Raw genomic sequence first — 21,739 nt, forward strand, 5'->3', positions numbered from 1 at the left:
AAATCCTTGCACTGTATGTTTTTGAAATGTCCTACATGTGCACTTTCGTGATGTATCTACATTATAAAAGGCCAGTGGCCATAACACTGGAACGACCAAATGACGGGTCACCAGGAGGTGATTGATGGGTCTCGTGGCGCGGTGGGTCTGGGGTCCCGTGGCCGTGTGGCGGGTCTGAGTCTCGTGTGATTTCGCGCGCTGGGCCTCTAGTTTTACAATAAAAAATACCCACTTTCATTTCATGATTGGTTATCTGTTTTTTATTTAATTGATTTATTTTCTTACCTTTATTATTTATTTTCTTATACTTACTTTGGGTTTAACTGATTCTTCTAGCTTTTTAAGGTGGGAGCTTAAATAATTGATTTTAGATCTTTCATCTTTTCTAATATAATACTATAAATTTCCCTCTAAGCACTGCTTTAGCTGCACTTCACAAATTTTGATATGTTGTGTTTCATTTTAATTCAGTTTGAAATATTTTCTCATTTCCCTGTGATTTCTTCTTTGACCTATTGATTATTTGTAAGTGTATTTAACTTTCAAACACTTGGAGATTTTCCAAATAGCTATTATTGATTTATAGTTTAATTCTTTTTTTTTTAAGATATATTTTATTGATTTTCCACAGAGAGGAAGGGAGAGAGATAGAGAGTTAGAAACATCGATGAGAGAGAAACATCGACCAGCTGCCTCCCGCACATCCCCTACTGGGGATGTGCCCGCAACCCAGGTACATGCCCTTGACTGGAATCGAACCTGGGACCCTTCAGTCCACAGGCCAACGCTCTATCCACTGAGCCAAACCGGTTTTGGCTAGTTTAATTCTTTTGTAGTCAGAGAGCATACTCCAAATGATTTTAATCTTTTAACATTTATTGGGCCTTGTTTTATTATTGCCCAGCATATAGTCTGTCTTGGTGGGTGTTCCAGGTGTATTTGAAAAGATTGTGTATGTGTTGGGTGGAGTATTCTATAAATACCAATTATGTCAAATTATCTCATAGTGTTGTTCAGCTTCTAACCTTACTGATTTTGTCTACTTCTAGAAATTATAATTTGGGTTTAACTATTCATTCAATCAGTTGTTTACACTTTGCTTATTTTAAACCTTTTGAAAAATAAAACACACAAAGATAGAAAATACAAACCAATAAAGAATGTACAACTCAGTGATGGTATCACCACCACCCACATCAAGAAATAGAATGTTGCCAACACCTCGAGGTTGCCTTGTGCGCTTGTGCGGTATTGCCTCCTGTGTCTCTCAGAGATCACCGCCATCCTGTGTGCAGTGTCCCTGCACTAGTTTTTTTTCAGAATGCCTTCCTTTCTCCATTTTACTGAGCTTTAACTGATGTAGCCCTGTGTAAGTTTAAGGTGTACAGTGTAATGACTTACATCAGGGGTCCTCAAACTACGGCCCGCGGGCCACATGCAGCCCGCTGAAAACATTTATCCGGCCCGCCGGGTGTTTTTGCCGCCACTGCCTGTCCTGCTTAGCAGCTGACTCGTCCCGGGCCCGCAGTGCGCATGTGCAGAATGTCTGAGGGACAGTGAGCTGACCCTGTTTAAAAAGTTTGAGGACCTCTGACTTACATATACTGCAAAACGATTACCACCATACCTTTTGTTAACCGATCATTTCATATAGATAGAAAAAATGTGTTTTTTCCTCTCCCTGTGATGAGCTGGAAACCGTTCACGGAACCCCTGGGCCTCTGAACAGGGTCAGGACGAAGAGATTGGAGCCTTTCACATAGAAAAACCAGCCAGCGAAGGGCTAGCAGCGGCCCCTGTAGTGATGGAGGGCATGGGAGTCCGGAGAACGCACACCCAGGTTGGTGCCACCACACCGCTGAGCCCCAGAACCCAGTAGCCTCGGGAAGATGGAAGGAGGGCCCTTCAGCCTCACCTTGTAGAGCAGGGGCGAAACCAAGACGTTTCTGTGCTGAGAGAGCCCGTCGCTGGCTGGGGTGATGGCTGTGTCTGCTGCTGCCTCCACACCTGTCCTGGCACCTTCCACCGCAGTCCCTTCATCCTAACAGCACGTGCCTTCCATTGCCTTCAGGATGAGGCCGTGTCTCATACTTAGACCTACAGGGCTGTGGGCCTGGTGTGGTCTGGCTTCTCCCTTTTCATCTTCGCCCTGTCATTCCTGCCTCCGGTCGTGTTCTCTTGCCATGTGGTCTTCGCATGTGCTGTTTCACCTGCCTCTGTCCCCTGTGCCAGATTACTCCTCCTCACCTGCACATTTCAGCGTCAGCCTCGCTTCCTTGGGGGGCGCCCCCCACACCCTCCCCCACTCTGTGTTGTCCTTGCCAGACTGGAAGTCCCCTGCTGACTGCCCTGCCCCCCAGCACACCACCCAAAGGAGACTCTGCACCTCAGTTATTTGCTGAATGAATGAAAGTATAAAGGGGAGGCCACAGGCAGGCAGGCTGACGGGCCTGCAGATGCAGTTGGTCTGTCCCCACACAATATTTAAAATGTCTTTGCTTTTGGTGCCTTTGGATGGGCGCGAGCCTTTTCATGTCTCCAGGCTGGGTGCCCAGCCTCAGGTCCTAGGCCAGCGTGTGTGTGTCCCTGGCTTAGCTGCATGAGGGTGGGTAGCTGCGGGGAAGTCAGGAGCCTTTTAACCTCGTCAACCTGGAGGACGGTATCCTCCCCGGTGCGGTTCCCTCCCATCATCATCGTCAGCGACTGAAGGGGGGTTTGGAATGACGTTCTCGTAGATCCCCGGAGACACGGGCAGAATTCATTCTGGGTGATGTTTCTGGTGAAAACTCAGCTGTTCGGGGTGTGACGAATAGTGGGTTGCCAGTGGCTTTATAGGTTAACCTTTCGGACACAGAGAGGGATGGGCTGTCGGCGTGGGAGGGTGTGTGACGAGTCTCTTATGACACCGGGTTGGAACTGCCTCCCCAGACACTAATGAAAGAGTAATCCTCCCTAAATTGCCCCAAAGCTAGTAATCCCCCGGCTGCAGGTTGGTGATTAGAAAAGAAAGGCAGAGCAGCTGTCTTTTTGTTTGGTTTAATTACGACCAGGTACCTGGGCGAGCGTTAATTTCCTGGGGGCACGGGCGGGGGAGCAGGTGTCAGGTCTCTGCAGGGACTGAATGTACAGACGCGGGCTCTGCGCGGTGTGTGCCGGCGGCATGGCCAGGCCGCTCCAGGCCTGGGCTCAGGTTGCGTGGCTTTCCACTTCTGCCCTTTGAGTCCGAGACGCGGGTGCCGTGCGCCGAGGAGGGCAGTGCTATCGGGTGTCCGCCAGGTCGCACCCCTTAATTAATACCCTCCGCTCACCCCCGGAAAGCAGCGGGGCAGCTGCTGGACCTGGGAGACAAAACGGCATCATCCTCAGGCAGAACACGGCGCCCCGCATCCCCCAAGGTCAGGGCCAGAGGTCAGAGCTGGCATGACCCCCAGTTCCCAAATCCCAGTCGGTGTCCAGGGTGCTCACAGGCGGCCTGTGAGCTGCGAATGCTCTTGCGGGGGCGTGTTCCTGCTCGTGGTGAGCGTGGACGCCACCCTCCACTCCTCTGTCCTGGGAAATGCCCGTCATCTGCCCAGCCTTCCAGCTAGACCCCAGGGCATCCTCACGTGTGCCCTCTCCCCAGCAGCGGCAGCCTGTGGGTCCCGCCTTCTAAAGAGCTGCCCCGGCTGTCATGCCCTCCTCGTCCCCCAGCACCTGCTGGCTCGCCCTCGCCCCACAATGCCACGCTCGTCTCCTTGCTGAACGAAGCGGCCGCTCTAATCACCCAGGCGGCTTCTGGAAGCTGCAGTCATCTCGCACTGCCTTTGGGACGTGTGAGTCTCACCTTCACTCTGGCTGGGTTGGTATTCTAACTTCAATAGTTCTCTTATCTACTTTACCTTTTCCTTGCCCTGGAAGACACATGTTGCACCTGCTGGCTCTGTTTCTCTGGCAAACCTGTTCTAACCACACTGTCGGTCCTGTGCCACCAGCAGGGTTTGCCTGTGGGAAACACTGAAGGTCCAAACCCCTTTAAATTTCCTCTCGTCCACGTTCCACGGCTGAACCCCTCCAGGTTATTGCAACGCTCCGTGGTTTTGCGCCTCCAGCCTCTTCATGGAATCTCTCTTCCCGGAGTGCAGTTCGTCCTGTGCCCTTTCCGCACTCCGGTGTCGCCCGCTCCCCAGAGGTGTCCTGCTCCCCGGGTTCTGGGCCCCCGCTGGCAGCTTCCCTCCCAAACCTCACTGCAGCCATCTGGCCCTTTTCTCCCTCCTGGGCCCCGCGAGCCAGCACAGAGCGGCTCCGTGATGGGGTTGAATGAATGCCGGGGTTGGTGCCAGGGAAGCACACCCTCCTGTGGCCATAAACCCAGAGGATGTCGGGAGAACTCAGAGACTTCGGCCCCTCCTGGCACGGGAAGCAGGAGGAGTCGTGGTGTTGACTGCCCAGGACGCAGGGCTATGCGTGGCCTCCAGCTTAGTGGCTCAGTGCCGTGGGCTCATTACTTAACCAACTTTTTAGCTCAGCTGTCTCGCCTAAATGGTGGATGTAATCATAGCACGAGCCCTATGGGGTTCTTATAAGGATTAAGTGGGATCATCCCTATAAACTGCTTAGCATATTGTGTGCTTGGCAATTAGCACCACTTCCAAAGACACTGTAAGAAAACAATCATGGCCGTCCTCGAATACTTACTGTACAGAATTTTTATCTGATTGTTAAAATAGTAAATATACAGGAAGGGAAGCTTGGGTAAATGAAACATGACCCATTCATAAGATGGAATAATTTACAAACAGTAAAGTGATAACATTATTTGATAACATAATCATCTTTATATGTTGTTGAATTAAAAATTAGATATAAATCTTGTTAATGTTTCATTTACTCATATGGTTAAAAACTTATAGGAAAAAAAACCAGTATTCCTCTGTCCCTCTCCCCAGAAGCAGTTACTGTCCTCTCTTTCTTTAAACATTTTAAAAAATTGTATTGATTTTTTAGAGAGAGGTGGGGGGGGGATTAAACCCACATGGGTATGAGCCTGGACTGGGAATCGAACCCGCCACCTCCTGGTGTATGGGAGGGCGTCCAACCAGCTGTGTGCCCGGCCAGGGGCATCACTGTCCTCTCTTTATGCTGTTACATCTGCCGTTTCTCCCCTGACTGCTGGACGGTGTATGCATGCGGCTAAGTTTGTTGATTTTCAATGTTAGACATGATTTACTCTCTTCCTACCATAGGAGACGTGAATTTAGCACCCCCTTTCCCCTGCCACACAAGCTTCCCCTTTTCTCATCATCCTAATACCATGAGTTTTTGTTAAGTCAATATTGACATTGTTACAATTGTATTTCTAGTTGAGGCCTAGTATACTGTGATTATATTTCCTTTCTTGGACGATTTGTTTTAACCCTTAGAGTTTGTAGTTGCCTCTGCTTTTTTCTTGTTTTCTGGCTTGTTTGTTTTTAATGTTCTCTGGTGGGCGGGATTCGAAGATGGCCCCCAAGATTCTGTCCCCTGGGGGAAAAGCCCGTGCCACCCCCTTCCTTGAGGGGGCAGGGCCTCTGAATGTGATGGGGTGTCACTCCTGGATTATGGCAAGAAGGACTTTCCAGATGCAGTTAGGATTCCTAGTCAGTTTACTTAGTTAATAAAAGGGAGTCATTTTAGGTGGGTCTCACCTAATCGTATGATCCCTTAAAAGAGGAGAGGTCCCTCCCGCTGCTCTGGAGGGAGAGAGCCAGCAGCGAGGCTCTGTGTGGATGGCGTGGAGGCTTGTGGGAGCCGCGGGCCTCAGCCCGTAACCGGAACAGAGCCCGCCGGCCGCCCGCCTGCTGCAAAGGCCTGACTGTGGTTACGGTTTCTCTTGTTCTCCTCTGCTGCCTGCATAGTCTGTTTCCTCAGAATTTCTTTTTTTTTGCTTTGGTTTGACTTAAATGTTGGATGGTCCCTGACTGCGTGGTCCCTGACTGCGTGGTCATATCTAAGGTGGAGGCACAGATATGATGATGACCTGCCTATGAGCAAGGGCAGGCATGACAGAGGGCCTTCCCCAATTCTTCTTGGCATTGACTCCACAAGGTGTTGAGAGGTGATGCGAGGAATCTGACACCATGCCTGATGAATAGCACTGTCCAGTTCTGTGAGATTTGATGGTTGTGGAACTAGCTGCCTGATGGCTCTTTTAACTTCGTCCCACAAATGCTCAATTGGATTGAGATCTGGTGATGGTGGGGGCCACCTAAGCAAGGTAAAGTCTCCCTCATGCTCTTGAAACCACTCCTGCACAATACGAGCACCGTGGCATGCGCACTGTCTTGTTGGAAGAAGCCTTCTCCAGTGGGATACGCCATCAACATGATAGGATGAACTTGATCAGCAATGATACTTAGGCATGTTGTGCTATTCAGACGTTTATAATGGTCTGGCCCTCTAGCAACTTCAGTGCGAAATTATAGCTAATTTGCCTACAAACGTCAGGTGGTCACAATAATCTGGCCACTGTGTGTGTGAGTGTGTGTGTGTGTGTGTGTGTGTGAGTGTGTGTGTGTGTATTTTAAAAATTGATTTCAGAGGGGAAGGGAGAGGGAGAGAGAGATAGAAACATTAATGATTAGAGAGAATCATTGATCGGCTGCCTCCTGCACGCCCCCTACTGGGGATCGAGCCGGCAATGCAGGCATGTGCCCTTGACCAGAATTGAAACTGGGGCCCTTCAGGCCGCAGGCAGACCTCTATGTACTGAACCAAACCGGCCAGGGCTCACCCAAGGATATTTTTCCACTGATTTTTAGAGAGTGGAAAGGAGGGAGGGAAAGGGGAGAGAGAGAGAGAGAGAGAGAGAGAGATATGTGTGAGAGAGACAATGTGCCCTAACCAGGGCGGAGATCGAACCTACAACCTAGGTACTAGTCCTTACTGGTCACTGAACCCGAGACCCTTGGGTGCGCGGGTGGACGCTCTAACCATTTCGCTACCTGCCAGGGCAGGACTGTGCCTTAACCCTCTGTGTTCAGTGTGGCCCTTACACCTGCCCCATCAGTGACTCCTGACTCTGAGGACAAATGCTTCCAAGCCCCTCTCTTCTGAAAGTCAGGCTCTTGCTTTCCGAGGCAGCGGGGGAGGGACAGCTGCCTGGCTGGTGGCTGGGGGTCTCCAAAGGGAACTGTTTCTGATATAAACTTTCAAGACATCGTCCCATCACCTGGTCCCACCCAGACGCACCCCCACCCTCCCTTTCAGAGGAAAGCGATGGCCCAGTCCCTAAGATGCTCAGACTTCCGTGCACACTGTCCCGCCTGTGGTTTCTCCCCGGAAGCTCAGCGTTCTCTGAGCTGCTCCTTCGTGACCTTTCCTGACCCCTCTGACCCGTTCTCTCCGGGTCCTCTGTCTGCCCTCCTCCCACTTCCCTGGCTGCCCAGCACCGTGGTGGTCTCACCGGAGCGTCTCCTCCCCAGAGAACCTTTCCCTCCAACCCTTCCCACCCCATCCTCCCACCTGCCTGGCGCCCATGTCCCCCACCTCCCCTGTGCCATGGCCTGAGCCTGTCCCCGCGTCGGTGGCTTGTTGTCTGCATGGTCACCTCTCTCTCGTTAAACCCGGGAAGGTGCAGCCACGCCTGCTCCATCCCCCCCAGGAGGCCCGGGCACCTCGCAGGCACCAAATGCGCTTTCGGCCTGGTCCTCGCCCTGACTTGGTCTTCCCTTTTGCTTTTATTCTCCTTCTGTTTTGACCCCCCGACTTCCTGTTGCAGCGAGAAGAGCCCACAGCCCCAGGGTCCACTGGGGGTTGAGGAGGAGGCGCTGCCCAGCCCTGGGTCCCAGTCTGCGCCTGGTGCGTGGGAGACAAAGGGACGTGTCTAGTATCTTCCCGGGAGGCGTGGGCACCTCCCCGAGTGCAAGTGTGTGGCTGTCGGAGGAGAACACACCGCAGAGGTGTCTGGACCGAAGCTGCTCCGCACCCTGGTGTCTGTGCCGGTTCCCCTCGCTGTGGGCAGAGCAGCCCCAGGGAGAGAGACGCTAAGGGACTGTCTCCCTCCGGCCACCTGGGATTAGGGCCACGGGCTTGGCTCGCAGGGGGCAGAGACCAGGCTCAGAGCTCTGCTGGTGGGAGGTGAGCAGTGGGTGTGTAGGATCCGCCAGGAGGGGGGGACCCTCCGGGGACGCCCTGGGAGAGAGGTCCTTCGCTCTTTGTCCTGACCTGTGACCTGGGCGGTGGTCACGTTCCCTGGCGCGGCGCCCTCGGCCTCCATTCAGGCTCTGAGTCGGGGCTGGCGGGTGGCCCAGGGACGTAGGTTCCGGACGTGTCAGGAGAGCCTGCCAGGGCCTCACGTTTGCCCATCGCCCCGGGCCCTCCTTCCTATAGGGGCCACACGCCACGCTTTATACACAAACACGATTGCCCAGTTGTGGCAGTCGGGGCCTGGAACGATTTTAATTAACGGGAAAATGGTCCTCCACCCGCTGATTAGGCCTCTCCGGGTACAACAAGATAAAAGCCGGATAATTTGGATGGAGTACTCTTCTTAAACGGTTCCTCTGTGCCAGCAGCCAATGGCAGGGAGGGCTCTCCCCCACCTGATCCAATGAGTGATTAAGAGAGGGCTTTTCTCCCCCCTCCCCTGTCTCCACCCCCCCCCCCCCCACTAAAGCCTAACAGGTTGGTGTATAATTTGGAGGCTGGGAGGGTGTCATGCTAGGTAGGGGCTTAGGCGAGGGCCAGCGTCTTCTCTCCGCTCTGCACTGTCCTCGCAGCGAGTGACAGGAGGAGGCGGGAGCAGGCAGGTAGGGAGCGTCTCAGCCCAAGGTCTCCCTCTGAGGGGCCGTGACCATGAGTGAGCTGGGCGCGCAGAAGACCGGCGATGGCACCGTCTCCCGCCTGCTCAACGTGGTGGAGAGCGAGCTGCAGGCGGGGAGGGAGAAGGGCGACCCCACGGAGAAGCAGCTGCGCATCACCCTGGAGGACGCCCCTCTCTGGCAGAGGTTCAAGGAAGTCACTAACGAGATGATCGTGACCAAGAACGGCAGGTGACTTCCCTGCGGCCCTGGGCTGGGCTGGGCGAGGGCGGTGAGGCCCCTGGAACATGGAGGAGGGGGTGCTGAGGTCTGGTTAAGGACTGGAGAAGAGCAGCCTCCCCCGCTTCTCCGGCCACCTGAGTGCCTGTCTGGGATGGGCGGGGGGGTGGGCACCTGTCTTGCTTGCATTTTCATGGAGAAATTACTCTGAAGGAGGGCAGGCCCAGGGGTTTGGGAAAGGGTCTCACATGTCGGCAAATAATGGCAGTTTTGACGGACGGTGAGTCCTGGCGGAGACCTGAGTCCCCACCGTGCAGATAAGGTGGACGGCAACTTTAGTTAGAAGCCGGGCGGTTTTTGCTTAAGTGTACGAACTTCCCGGAGATGTCCGACTAGTTGAAATTGGGAGCGAAAGGGCAAATTCGATCCTTGGCTATCAGTATATCTGCTTCCTGGTGTGTGTTTGGGGTGCATGTTCAGCTGTGTGTGTGTGTGTGTGTGTGTGTGTGTGTGTGTGTGTGATGTGAGCCGTTAGGGTCACAGGTAATGAAACCGGCATGTATTGCCTGAGCGGGGATATTTCTTTTTTTCTCATTGCAACAAATTGGGGATTAACGGAACCTGATCTCCGTTGGCATTTCTCAGATTCTATTAAACCTCGTCCGCTAAGGGGCTGGCAGGTAATTTTAGAAGCTTTCACTTAGTTAGTAGGAGAGAGAAGTATTTTGAAAGAGAATTTTACTGCTCCTGCCTGGGCAGACCGGCTCCCGACACCCAGCCGGTGCTCACTCACCCTGCAGGTCACGTGGCCACGAAAGGACAGAGGCAGGAGGCGTTGTTGGTGGCAGGCTGGCAGGACCGTGACAGCCGCCCGGAGAGAAGCTCTGCTCCCAGGAGAGGACGGCCAGGGCCGCCGCGCTGCGGAAGGCGTTTGTCCTGTGTGAAGCGCCTCCATCCCGAGGTCTCACTTTCCCATTTTTTGAGAAAAATGCCCAGAGGAGAGAGGGAACCGTTCCTACGGCCCCGGGAGAACCGTGCAGCCGAGTGCTGTCCTGTGACATTGACATTCAAGTGCTTCGCAGAGACAGGTGTGCCGGGCAATACATGCGGTTGGTGCGAGTGCCAGGATGTCGAACTTGTTTGATGTTTCTATTTTCCCTCTCTAATGGGCCCCCCTTTTATTTCATATGTAGGGCGTACGATGTATTTCTTTTAATATCTGTAATTGTTCCTACTCTTTATAGGTAGCTACACATTGTTTTTGGTAGAAAGAGATATAAAACATGTTTTTGTTTGTTTGTTTAATCCTCACCTGAGGATATGTTTGGAGAGAGAGAGAGGAGAGAGAGAGAGAAAGAGAGAGAGAGAAACATCGATTGATTGCCTCCCTGACTGGGGATGGATCGAACCCACAACCCAGGTATGTGCCTGACGGGGAATCGAACCTGCAACTTTTCAGTGTATAGGATGCTGCTCCAACCCACTGAGCACCTGGCCAGGGCTGGATTTACCTTCTGCTCAGAGACGAGTGGGGGCACAGTTGTAAGCATCTGATGATACCTGATAAGGGGCAGGACTTTGTCCCTTCTTCTTTGCATTGCTGGGCGGTGGTTACGCTAATACCCAGCCTCACACTCTCTAGTTGGCTGTCAGCGGGTCATTTATAAACATAAAACAAGTACCGCCACCAACTGGGAATATGTTTCATCCCAGAAGTCTGATGCCGTCATAAAACTCAGTTCAACCACACGCCATGTTGGCATGCGCTTTCTCCTGCCTTTTCTACCCATCAGGTTTTTTCTCTCCATATTTAACATGTAAAATTCTTCACAAGGTTGAAGTCCTCTAACATGAACTTTCCTTATAGAAAAAGCGCGACGATGGTCAGCTTGGCTCCTCGCTGTGTCCCTCCTCCCGTGAACTGAGTCTTTCCGGGCGTCTCTTAGGGCTCTGACCCTCGGGGCGCAGGGGGACAGAGCCTGCTTCAGGCCTCGGGTGGAGGCGGGGCGCGTCTCTGCGAGGCGGACGTGGGTGAGGAGCGATTGGTCTGGGGCGACTGGGCCTCCGTTCCCCGGGTGGACGGTTAGCAACGCTTTCCTGTTCCTGCAGACACGCCGTTCTTGTTTCGTCACCTTGTTCACTACCTTCTCCATCGTCTGCTTTTCTCCTAACCGCCTACTCCAATGTCTGCCTTCTACCCTTTCCCTGGGACGTAGCCCCTGTCCCCTCCAAACCCTCACTCCGTCTCCCTCCCACACCAGCCCCTGAGCCCGAGGTGGGTGGACGGTGGCCCTTCTCCCGGGGGCAGAATATTCCTGGGGTTTCCTCCCAGCCCGAGCCCTTTGCTCAGGTTACCTGCGCCCTTCAGGCAGGGGGCTCCCTGACTTTCCTAAGAGCCTCAGCGGGGGTCCTGGGCGCCTGTGCACTGGGCCTGGCTGTTCTGATGATAATCACCAGCTCGCGGAGAGCAGAGCGCCTGCACTCGCTGGTGAGAGAAGGGAAAGACTCGTTTCCCGATGGAGAGCGGTTTCCGTGCGTAAACCGGAGGCTCACCTCTGACATTGGTGAGAAGCAGCAAAGAGAGAAGCTTTTTCCCGAAAACCACTGAATTGTCCCCAGGACCTGGGATCCTGCCACCCACATTCCTCCCTCTCTTTGTCCGTTTTAATCCATCCTCTCCCTTTCCTTCGCTGCTTCTTTCCTTCTTTTTTATTTAGAACTTTTAGTGATTCATCGCCAGTCTTTCAGAGACAACAACGACAGTTCCTCCCAGAGCCCCTTGAATCATCGCTGGAGGTCAGCCCCAGCACTTCCTCCGAGCCTGTGAGCTCGGACTTCTATTTTAGGGGCAGAGAAGGCTGGCTTCAGGCTGCACAGGCGGATAAGTGGGATCCCTTGTCCCTCTTGTTTTCATGACTGTGACATCCTTGGGGAAATGCTCCCGGTCATGTGTACTTCCACCAGCTAAATCATTTTGACTTAATGCTGACTGAATTTGCCTTCAGGCAGGCACGTCCATTTTCTGTCATAAAATAGGTGTTGGGGTCCGAAGTTGAATTTGCCAGCAATGACGGCTGTCAGCCGTGGCTGATGGTCACGGTTCCAGTGAGCCGTGCAGAGCGGAAAATTCAGGTTGCACACCCGCAGGCAAATGGTTAGTGTCCTACCCCCCCACCCAGACATTCTTCTCCGAGTTTACAGCTGCGATTTATGAGGAGCACGTGTATTTGTCTAATCTGCCCTAACACACACACTCTCACACACACACACACACTCACACCCACACTCACACATTCACACACATGCACACTCACACACACATACACACACACTCACATTCACACACATTCACACACATGCACACTCACACACACATACACACACACTCACATTCACACATACACTCACACACACACTCACACGCACACTCACACACACACTCACACACTCCCAGAACTCTGATGACTGTTCCACGAAATTCCAGTTCTATGGGGAGGTGGAGGAGGGCGTTGAGGAGTTTGCCTTCACCACCTCTGCCGTCCCCCACCCACAGCATCATCTGCCTTGTGCCTGCCCCTTTCTCCCAGCAGACCCCACTCCTCACAGCCTCCTTCTGCCCTGCTGCCTCCAAGTCCCCTGTTAGGGAAACAACATGAAAACTAGCCTCACGGCAAAGCAATAGGGTTCATGGGCAGCCCAGCCACACATGGTTCCTCACACATGGCTTGTGGAGTCCTCATTCACCTGCCACACTGCCTCCCCACTCTCCCCGTGTCTCTCTCTCTCTCTCTCTCTCTCTCTCTCTCTCTCTCTCTCTCTCTCTCCCCCTTCTCCTGCCCCCTCTCTCCAGCCTTCCCTCTCTCCTCTCCTCCTCTCTTAGTTGGGAGTGATCTACACATTTCTCAGCTCCCCCAAAACTCTTGGGCATCTCTGTGGTTACCAGCGCCTTGGAAAGAAAACTGGGGTGGGAATCAGCTTGATGAGTAGATCAGTTCACCCCTGAGAATGAGCCTGGCCCCGGGCGCTGCCCAAGGTAAGCCCGTGATGCCTCCTGGCCCTTGTGAGGCCCGAGGCGCTGAACTTGGCTCCCAGGCAGGGGGCGCTCCAGCCCCCTTACAAGACTTTTGGCAAATTGACTTATATTTACTCCTTCCTGGCATAATGGAGACTTAAAAAGACATAGCATCCCTTAGTTTTTTGTTTGTTGATGAAAAATTATTGTAACATTGTTGGCAAATGAAGTACTAAGGAGAATAAGCCATCCCACACTTCCCAGTGTGGCCCCTGAGAGCCAGGGTGTGGGGCCCCCCCTTTTCCTCTTGTTAATAGCTTTATTGTGGTAGTCCCCACACCATGCCATCACCTACTTAAAGCAGACAAGTCAGGTGTTTGCTATATTCACGGAGTTGTGCATGTGGTCCCATAAATAATTTTAGAACATTTTCACTATCCCCCAAAGAAATCGTGCATCGTAGCCGTCACCCCTCACTCCCCCACTCTCCCCAGTCCTGGCAACCTCTACTTTCCATCCCTCCGTATAGATGTGCCGGCTCTGGACACGTCATGCCAATGGAATCAAAAGATGCATGGCCCTCTGGCCGGCTCCTTTCACTGAGCACACGTCCTCCAGGTTCATCCACGTTGTGGCATTTTTATTGCCACCTGATACCCCGCTGTGTGCTTACACCCCCCACCTGCGTCAGCTGAGGGACACGCGTGCTGTTGCTCTTTATGAAAGAGGCCGCTGGGAACATTGTGTTTTTGTGTGGATGCGTGTTTTCCTCTCTCTGGCACGTGCTCCTAGGAAAGGACTTGCGGGGTCCTGTGGTTGTTCTGCCTTTGACTGGTCAGGGAGCTGCCAGACTGTTTTCCCAAGTGGCTGAACTGTTTCCACTCCTGCCTGCAGGGTCTGAGGGCTCGATTTCTCCGCGTCCTTCCCCACACCGTCACATCACTGTCCCTCCTGGAGAACGGGAATGGTGCCCCCTGCCCTTGCCTGCTGGCCAGGGAGGCCCAGACCTTCCCTCATGGTCAGGTTTCCTGTGGGTTGTGACCATCGGAAAACACATATAGCATATCAGATATTTACATGACGATTCATAACAGGAGCAAAATCACAGTTATGAAGTAGCAACGAAAATAATTTTATGGTTGGGGGTCACAACATGAGGAACTGTATGAAAGGGTCGCGGCATTAGGAAGGTTGAGAACCACTGCCTTAGAGCATCAGGAGAAGAAGCCGGCACCTGTCCTTGCTATCAAAGGCCGCGCTGCCTTCCTGGGGGCCTGGCATGAGGCAGTGCAGAGAGGAGAGGGCAGAGAGACTGTTAGCGGCGGAAGTGGAAACTGGAATTGTTTCTTCCGTTTGCCGGAGCCTCACTGGTCTTCTCCCTCAATGGTCCAGGCTTATTTGGGCCTCAGGGCCGTGGGACTGTGACTCCTTTGTGTGCAGGTGATATGGCTGATGTCACCCATTTCTGGCATTCGGCGTCTCGTTATTTAGGTCTCAGCTTAGATGTCACCCTGAGCCACTGGGGTCCACGGAGAGCGATCCTTCCTCTCCAGCCCCCTCCTGACCCCCCATGGTGCTCCCCATGGCGCTCTGGCAGCTAAAGTTATTCCATGGTGGACAGACGCCCGCTCACCTTTTGTGGCCTGACTGCTCCGCTCGGACCTGGCGGCGAACAGGACGCTGGCCTGCAATGTTGGCACTGATTCCCACCCTCAGCTCTCCTGGCCTCGGGCAGGCACTTCACGCGTTAGTTAAAGGAGTAAATACATCTCCAACGAGGCAGTCACATTTAGGGAAATGTTTCGGGGACTTCCTCTCCTTGTGGACTCGGAGGGGGAGGGAGGACAGGTGTGAGTGTGGTGGGAGAGGCAGGGGGGTGAGCCAAGGAAAATGTCCCAGGAGCTCAGGGAGCCCCTGTAACAGCTCCCATCCCGCCTGTCTCGGAGCTGGCACCGCTGCACAGGGGACGGGCTCCGTGCCTCCGCACACCCTCACCTGTGCCCGTCCCTGCCCGGCTTGGACCCCTTCTCGCAGCGGCAGGCCCATCCCACTTTCCCTTTAATTCTCCTCCCAGCTCTTCAGAAGCAGCAGTCCTTAGACACCCCCTCACGCCCTGCATGTCTCCTTAGTTATCATCTTAAGCGCCAACCAGACCTCTGAGGTTTAATGTGTGTTCCCATGGCTCCCTGGGGGCTCTGGAAAAGCAGATTCCGATGGAGTCGGGCAGGAGTGAGGTCTGAGGGCCTGCATTTCTGCAAACTTCCAGCTACACGGATACACTGGTTCACGGACCAGCAAGTGTCTGTAGACTCTGGGTGGTCAGCGTCCCGATGTGGGGCTGCAGATTTTAAAAGCCGTATTGACGAATAAGACAGTACCTGGGCCGTCAGGTGTGTGTGTGTGTGTGGTGGGGGGCAGGGGTGTGCCTGGAAACCAGGTGTTTAGAGGACAGATTGGAGCAACTTTGAATGTTTGGTGAAGGAAAAGTAAACCAGAGGGAGTCAGAAGGTCAGAAGCCAGGTGGTGAGGGGGCTCTGCAAGTGCTGGTGAGAGCAAACGTGCTGCGTGTCCTAGCGGGCGAGGGAAGGGGGGCCTCGAGCCAGATCCGCGTGTCCCAGAACATCCCGTGGGCGCAGGTGCCCTCAAGGTGCTCACGCAAAGATGGTGCTACTGTCTTTTGAGTCCAGAGTGTGCACCACGCCACGGTCCCTTCTCAGAGGTTGTGGAGCCCGTCAGCGGAGTGGAGGCTCTGAGAAGCCCTGCAGGAGAGGAACTGGCCTCACTTTACCGTGAAGCCACGTCTTCGCGAGCAGTGCTCTCGCTGTTCCTCACGCTCGCGTTCTCTGAGACTGGGGAGGGCTGCTGGGGGTGTGAGTGCAAAGCGCCCCGTGTGCGGCGAAGACTGGAGGTGCTCTCTGTGCGAACGTGCGTCTGACTGTGCACCGTGGGCTGCAGGCTCCCCTGTCAGAGGCCTGGTGGGAGGTTTCAGACTCGCCGTGGAGCCCACGGGTTAGAGTGACCCCGATACAGAGTGACCCAGATGCAGAGTGCACCTGTGGAAAGGGCTCTGTGGGACGGGGCCTGCTGCTCGGCTCCTCTTTATTTGTCCCCCCGCATTCTCTGCACCCCAAGGCACGCAGAGTGGACAGACGGCTGGACGGGGGCAGTGTCCCTAACACTCCCACATCCCTGCTGTGGCTCAGTTTCTGCTCTTCTTTCAGACGGATGTTCCCTGTTCTGAAGATCAGTGTGACGGGGCTGGACCCCAATGCCATGTACTCCCTCCTGCTGGACTTTGTCCCCACGGACAGCCACCGCTGGAAGTACGTCAACGGGGAGTGGGTGCCGGCGGGCAAGCCCGAGGTCGCCAGCCACAGCTGCGTGTACATCCACCCGGACTCGCCCAACTTCGGGGCGCACTGGATGAAGGCACCCATCTCCTTCAGCAAGGTCAAGCTCACCAACAAGCTCAGCGGAGGCGGCCAGGTAGGAGCTCGGTGGCCTGGCCACCTGCCGCTCCGCGAACCCATGGAGAAGAAACAAGGGTGCATTTAGTCAATTAGAGGGGTCCTCACCGGCCTCTTCTCCCACAGAAGCCAATTACTCCCCCCACCACACCCCCCAGTCCAAATGTAAACAGGAATAAACAGCTCTTAATTGGTGCTTTCAGTTTTTAATGGACTTCCTGATGTGAAGAGAGCGCTTACTTAATCACAGCCTCGCAGGGTGCCCGGGAGGGGGAGCCGCGCGTGGTTTTGTTATTCCCTCTCCCCTTTTGATTTTGGTGAGAGTGGCGTGTTGGCAGTGGACGGATGCCTTAATCGAAAGCCGCTCCTAATGAAATAATGGCTCCCTCCTCTTGGGCATTAGGATAATTGTCAGTAGAATATGGAATCAGCTTTGGGTTTGCAGAAAAGCTCCCCAAAGAAACCGCTAGGGAAGGTCTTCAGGGCGAGTGAACAAGACGCGGGGGCTTCTCCCCCCCCCCCCCGTTTTCTCTGGTCGGAGTCCGGATACCAGTGCTCCGTGTAGGGTTGTTGCTCACTTTATGAAATGTAGAATTTGGGGGGCATTAGAGGAAAGGCTTGTTACCCCCATATTTCTAGTGGCCAGCCTCTTAGCCTGCATTCTCTGCACCTCCACCATCTCTTCCTGCTCAGCCCCCGGGACGCAGGAGGTCATGTTTCAGCCGGGGGAGGGAGCCCCCCAAGTCTTGGCCGTTTTCAGAGGTTCCCGTTCTTGTTAAAACAGGAAATGGGGAAGTAAACGGTTACCGCTTCCCACTTTCCAGCGCCTCTCGGTGGAGGCATGGAGTGGGTGCTCCATGACCAGCAGGTGTCGGCATCCCTACTCCTCAGGCAGCTCCTGTGGGTGCAGCCACATCCGGGCACTGAATCCTGGGTCCTCCCATGAAGGAAACCAGTGCGGTTAAGGGTCACAATCCACATCATTGCGCTGAAAATAGGGAGAGAAAAAGAAGGAAGGCAGGATTTGGGCAGAAAATGGAATAATCTTTAGAACAACTCCCTGGAAACCCACGCCCAGCCTCCTCTAAGCTCCAACATCCTGGTCCCTGGGAGCTCCTGGGAGAATCCCCCTTCTTGCTCAGAGAGGTGTGGTGCGTCTCAGGGGGCCGGGGATGCCCCGTGTGTGGCCCTAAGTGGGTGGTGCTGAGCTTGGGGCGAACCATGGGACCGCCGGTCCTTTACCCGCGAGAGCCCAGGCTCTGCATGGCTCGTCTTCCTCTTCTTGCATCTCAACAGATAATGCTGAATTCCCTGCACAAATACGAGCCCCAGGTTCACATAGTGCGCGTGGGAGGTGCCCATCGGATGGTCATGAACTGCTCCTTCCCTGAAACCCAGTTCATCGCTGTGACTGCCTACCAGAACGAGGAGGTCAGGGTGTGTGTGTGTGTGTGTGTGTGTGTGTGTGTGTGTGTGAGATCCGGAGGGCGTGGGACAGGGAGGGGGTGCTTTTATTGCCATCACCCAGCTGGGGTGACAGGTAGGTTTTTCAGGGTTCAGACACTCGGCGGAGGCGAAGTTAAGCGGCCGGGTGGCTGCTTGCTGCTCCCTCTCGCCGGCTCCTGTCCATGAACCAACATGGACCAGGGCTGTCCCAGGGCCGGCCGCGGCCTGCAGGGAGCTGGGTGTCTGGAGAAAGGGTCGTCGGGCGGGAGGGAGGAACACGTTTTTGCCTGTTAGCTTTCATTCCACTGTGCACTGTGCGATTCGTTTACTGTGTGGGCTTTTAAAAGCAGGAAGCACGAGAAGGACAGGGCGTGCGCACGTGACTCCGCAGCCGCCTCCCTTTCTCCTGGGCTCCCGCTCCTGCGCCAGGAAGCGCCGCGCGTCTTGGGCCTTTGCTGACGCACATGTTCTTTTCAATATTCGTTCAGTCAGCAGCTGTTTGCTGAGTGTTACTACCTGCTGGATGCTTTACGTGCTGGGAAACTGCAGTGAATAAAATACGTGTTCTGTGTCCTCAGGCACATATCCCAGTGGGGAGAGAGGAGGACCAAACATACACTGAGTGGCCAGATTATTATGACCACCTGACGTTTGTAGGCAAATTAGCTATAATTTCGCGCTGAAGTTGCTGGAGGGCCAGACCATTACAAATAGGGAAGCAGGTTGTTTACCACGAACAGTAGAAGTGATTTTTTTCTGAAGATATGGGTAAACAACGCAATTTAACAGCCTTTGAACGTGGGATATATTTGAACGTGAGTGGCCAGATTATCATGACCACCCCATCAGTACTTCGTTGGGCCACCTTTTGCCTTCAGTACTGTGGCGATTCTTCTTGGCATTGACTCCACGAGATGTTGAAAGGTGATGTGAGGAATCTGACACCATGCCTGATGAATAGCACTGTCCAGTTCTGTGAGATTTGATGGTTGTGGAACCAGCTGCCTGATAGCTCTTTTAACTTCATCCCACAAATGCTCAATTGGATTGAGATCTGGTGATTGTGGGGGCCACCTAAGCAAGGTAAAGTCTCCCTCATGTTCTTGAAACCACTCCTGCACAATACGAGCACCGTGGCATGGCGCATTGTCTTGTTGGAAGAAGCCGTCTCCATTGGGATACGCCATCAACGTGATAGGATGAACTTGATCAGCAATGATACTTAGGTATGTTGTGCTATTCAGACGTTGTTCCACACGAATTAAAGGGCCCAAATCATGCCAGGAAAACATGCCCCAAACCGTAACACTGCCCCCACCAGCTTGAAGGGTTGTATGCATGCATGTGGGGTGCATGCTTTCATGCTGTTTCTGCCAAATTCTCCCTCTGCCATCTGCATGATGCAACTGGAAACGTGATTCATCGGACCACATGACTTTTTTCCAATGCTCGACTGTCCAATCCTTGTGTTCCTGTGTGAGTTGGAGACGTTTTATCTTGGTAACTGCAGACAGCAAAGGTGTTCGAACAGGACTTCGGCTTCCATATCCCATACGATGCAGTATACGGCTAATTTGCCTACAAATGTCAGGTGGTCACAATAATCTGGCCACTCAGTGTGTGTGTGTGTGTATATATCCATCCCATGTTCAAAGGCTGTCAAATCGCGTTGTTTACCCATATCTTCAGAAAAAAATCAGTTCTACTGTCGTGGTAAACAACCTGCTTCCCTATTTATAATGGTCTCACCCTCTAGCAACTTCAGCGCGAAATTATAGCTAATTTGCCTACAAACATCAGGTGGTCATAATAATGTGGCCACTCAGTGTATATCACATGTGTATCGTATGTCTGATACGCGATGTATATTTAGCATGTCAGGGGGCACTGAAGAAAAATGAAGCAGGCTAAGGCCAGGGGGCATCGGATGACCATGGGTAGGAGTGAGAGCTTGTATCCCGTGCTAACCCACCCCGTGGGTGGGCGACTGTTGAAGAATTAGGGAGGTGATGCCGGACTCCTCTTGGCAAGGCCGGACCACATGGCCTTACTTTCCACTTGGTTCCCAGGCTAGAGACCTAACTGGCATGCGGGAGCTGTTCAGTAATGGTTGAAAACAATGAATGACCAAGTCCAGGAAAGGTGCGGGCTCAGCACATAAGGCTTGCTTGTTTCCAGGGCTTTGGCCTGTCTTTGCTCACGTTCATGGCATCCGTTGTATTCACCACAGGCCACAATAAAGCGCTCTGGCTAGACAGTGCGGTCGATCGTGGCTTTGTGCAGACATTAGCAAAGAAATGTGGAGGGGGGAGAGGAAGAGGCGGGGATGGGCCTGGTTTTGCAGAAATTCCCAGGTGAAGAGGGAGGGTTCTGTCTGCCTGCCTGTCCTGCTTTCACTAACACTTCTTATCTTTGTGAACGTAAGATAACGGCTCTCAAAATCAAGTACAACCCCTTTGCCAAAGCCTTCCTGGATGCCAAGGAAAGGTGAGTAGAGACATTTCAGTAAAACCTGCTGCACTGATTTCTGCAGAGGTGGGACTTATGCTCCTCCAGAACGAGCTAGTAAAGCACTTGCTTTACTTTTTTTAAAAAATGTTTCTATTTATTTCAGAGAGAGTGAGAGGGAGAGAAACATCAATGATGAGAGGGAATCATTGATCGGCTGCCTCCTGTATGCCCCACCTCGGGGGATCGAGCCTGCAACCTGGGCATATGCTCTGACTGGGAATCGAACCGTGACCTCCTGGTTCATGGTCAACACGCAACAACTGAGCTACACTGGCTGGGCTGCACTTGCTTTATCGTTAATAGAAATGTTTTTAAAAATCAATTTAATTTTTAACAAGATCCGTAAAACTCAACCAACTTATAATTATCTGTCCCTTATAATAGAAGTCTGGGAGAACCTCTAACTGGCAATACTTTGTCACCTACCTTACTACAGATTCCGGAAGTTAGCACAACCACATTTAAAAAATAATTAAGTGGTTTAGAATTATACAGTTCACTCTGCCCTCCCCAAGTATCCCTAAGGACTGTGGTTTCAGTAGGTTGGATTTTTCCAAAAACGACATTTAGCCTGGGAAGGTGAGTCATTCCTCTGAGCAGCTCGTACAGGTGAGCGGTCCACACTGTTCAGGTCTGAGAGAAGGAAGACTTCCGGGTGTGAGTGGTGCTTCTACCACGCTGGGCCAGGGACTTCCGTCCCCGTATCTTTCCTTTCCGTTCCAGGAAAAACATGAACAAGTAATGGTACTTGTCATAGACTTCTGTCAGCGAGGCCTGAGCACTGACATGATGCCGTTGGAAGTGGTCAGATTTTGTTGCCTGAGTCCAAGTCTTTTTTGATACCTCCTACAACTGTCTGCTCCTTCTCATCACAAAGGCTCTGGGTCAATGGACAGCTGTTTGTAATGATGCCACAGGGTCTCTCCTGTCAATATTTGACTTAATTTTGAGGATGTAGAGGACATACTTATAACCCATTCAGATAAGCAAAGGTCTAAAGAAAACCTGCCTGGTGAGATGACAGAACCTGGATTCAGAATGCTGGTCGCGTGGTACAATCAGGAGAATGCAGGGCTTGGAGTGAGAGTCCTGCCTTGAGTCTGAGCTGCGCCATGGCCCACGTTGATCTGGCCGCCTTCCCCTTACCTCCCTGAGGTTCCTTTTTAAACCTTGTTTCCCTCACAGGATCGTGGGTGGGTCTAGCTCGGCACAGGTGAGGTTGTGCCTTGAAGTCCCCCGCATATCTTAGCTGTTCTGAGGGCTTGAATTTTACCAGGCCGGACCCACGGCCAGAAGTCAGTAGGATC

At 53.1% G+C, this 21,739-nt stretch overlaps 1 protein-coding gene across 2 annotated transcripts in view; it reads left to right on the forward strand.

Moving 5' to 3' along the window:
* TBX19 (T-box transcription factor 19) overlaps positions 1-21,739 on the forward strand; it is a 49,679-nt gene that overhangs the window by 19,886 nt on the left and 8,054 nt on the right. Inside the window, exons 1-4 of one of the 2 annotated variants that reach the window (XM_059674153.1) lie at positions 8,732-9,008; positions 16,230-16,494; positions 17,772-17,906; positions 20,347-20,408. In XM_059674153.1, the coding sequence (XP_059530136.1) occupies positions 8,812-9,008; positions 16,230-16,494; positions 17,772-17,906; positions 20,347-20,408 (659 nt within the window). In that variant the 5' untranslated portion in view covers positions 8,732-8,811. Of the gene's footprint in view, positions 1-8,731; positions 9,009-16,229; positions 16,495-17,771; positions 17,907-20,346; positions 20,409-21,739 lie in introns of those variants that run through there. The other variant, XM_059674152.1, reaches the window with a different exon arrangement.

Source organism: Myotis daubentonii, chromosome 18 (assembly GCF_963259705.1).
Source record: "Myotis daubentonii chromosome 18, mMyoDau2.1, whole genome shotgun sequence".
NCBI lineage: Eukaryota > Metazoa > Chordata > Mammalia > Chiroptera > Vespertilionidae > Myotis > Myotis daubentonii.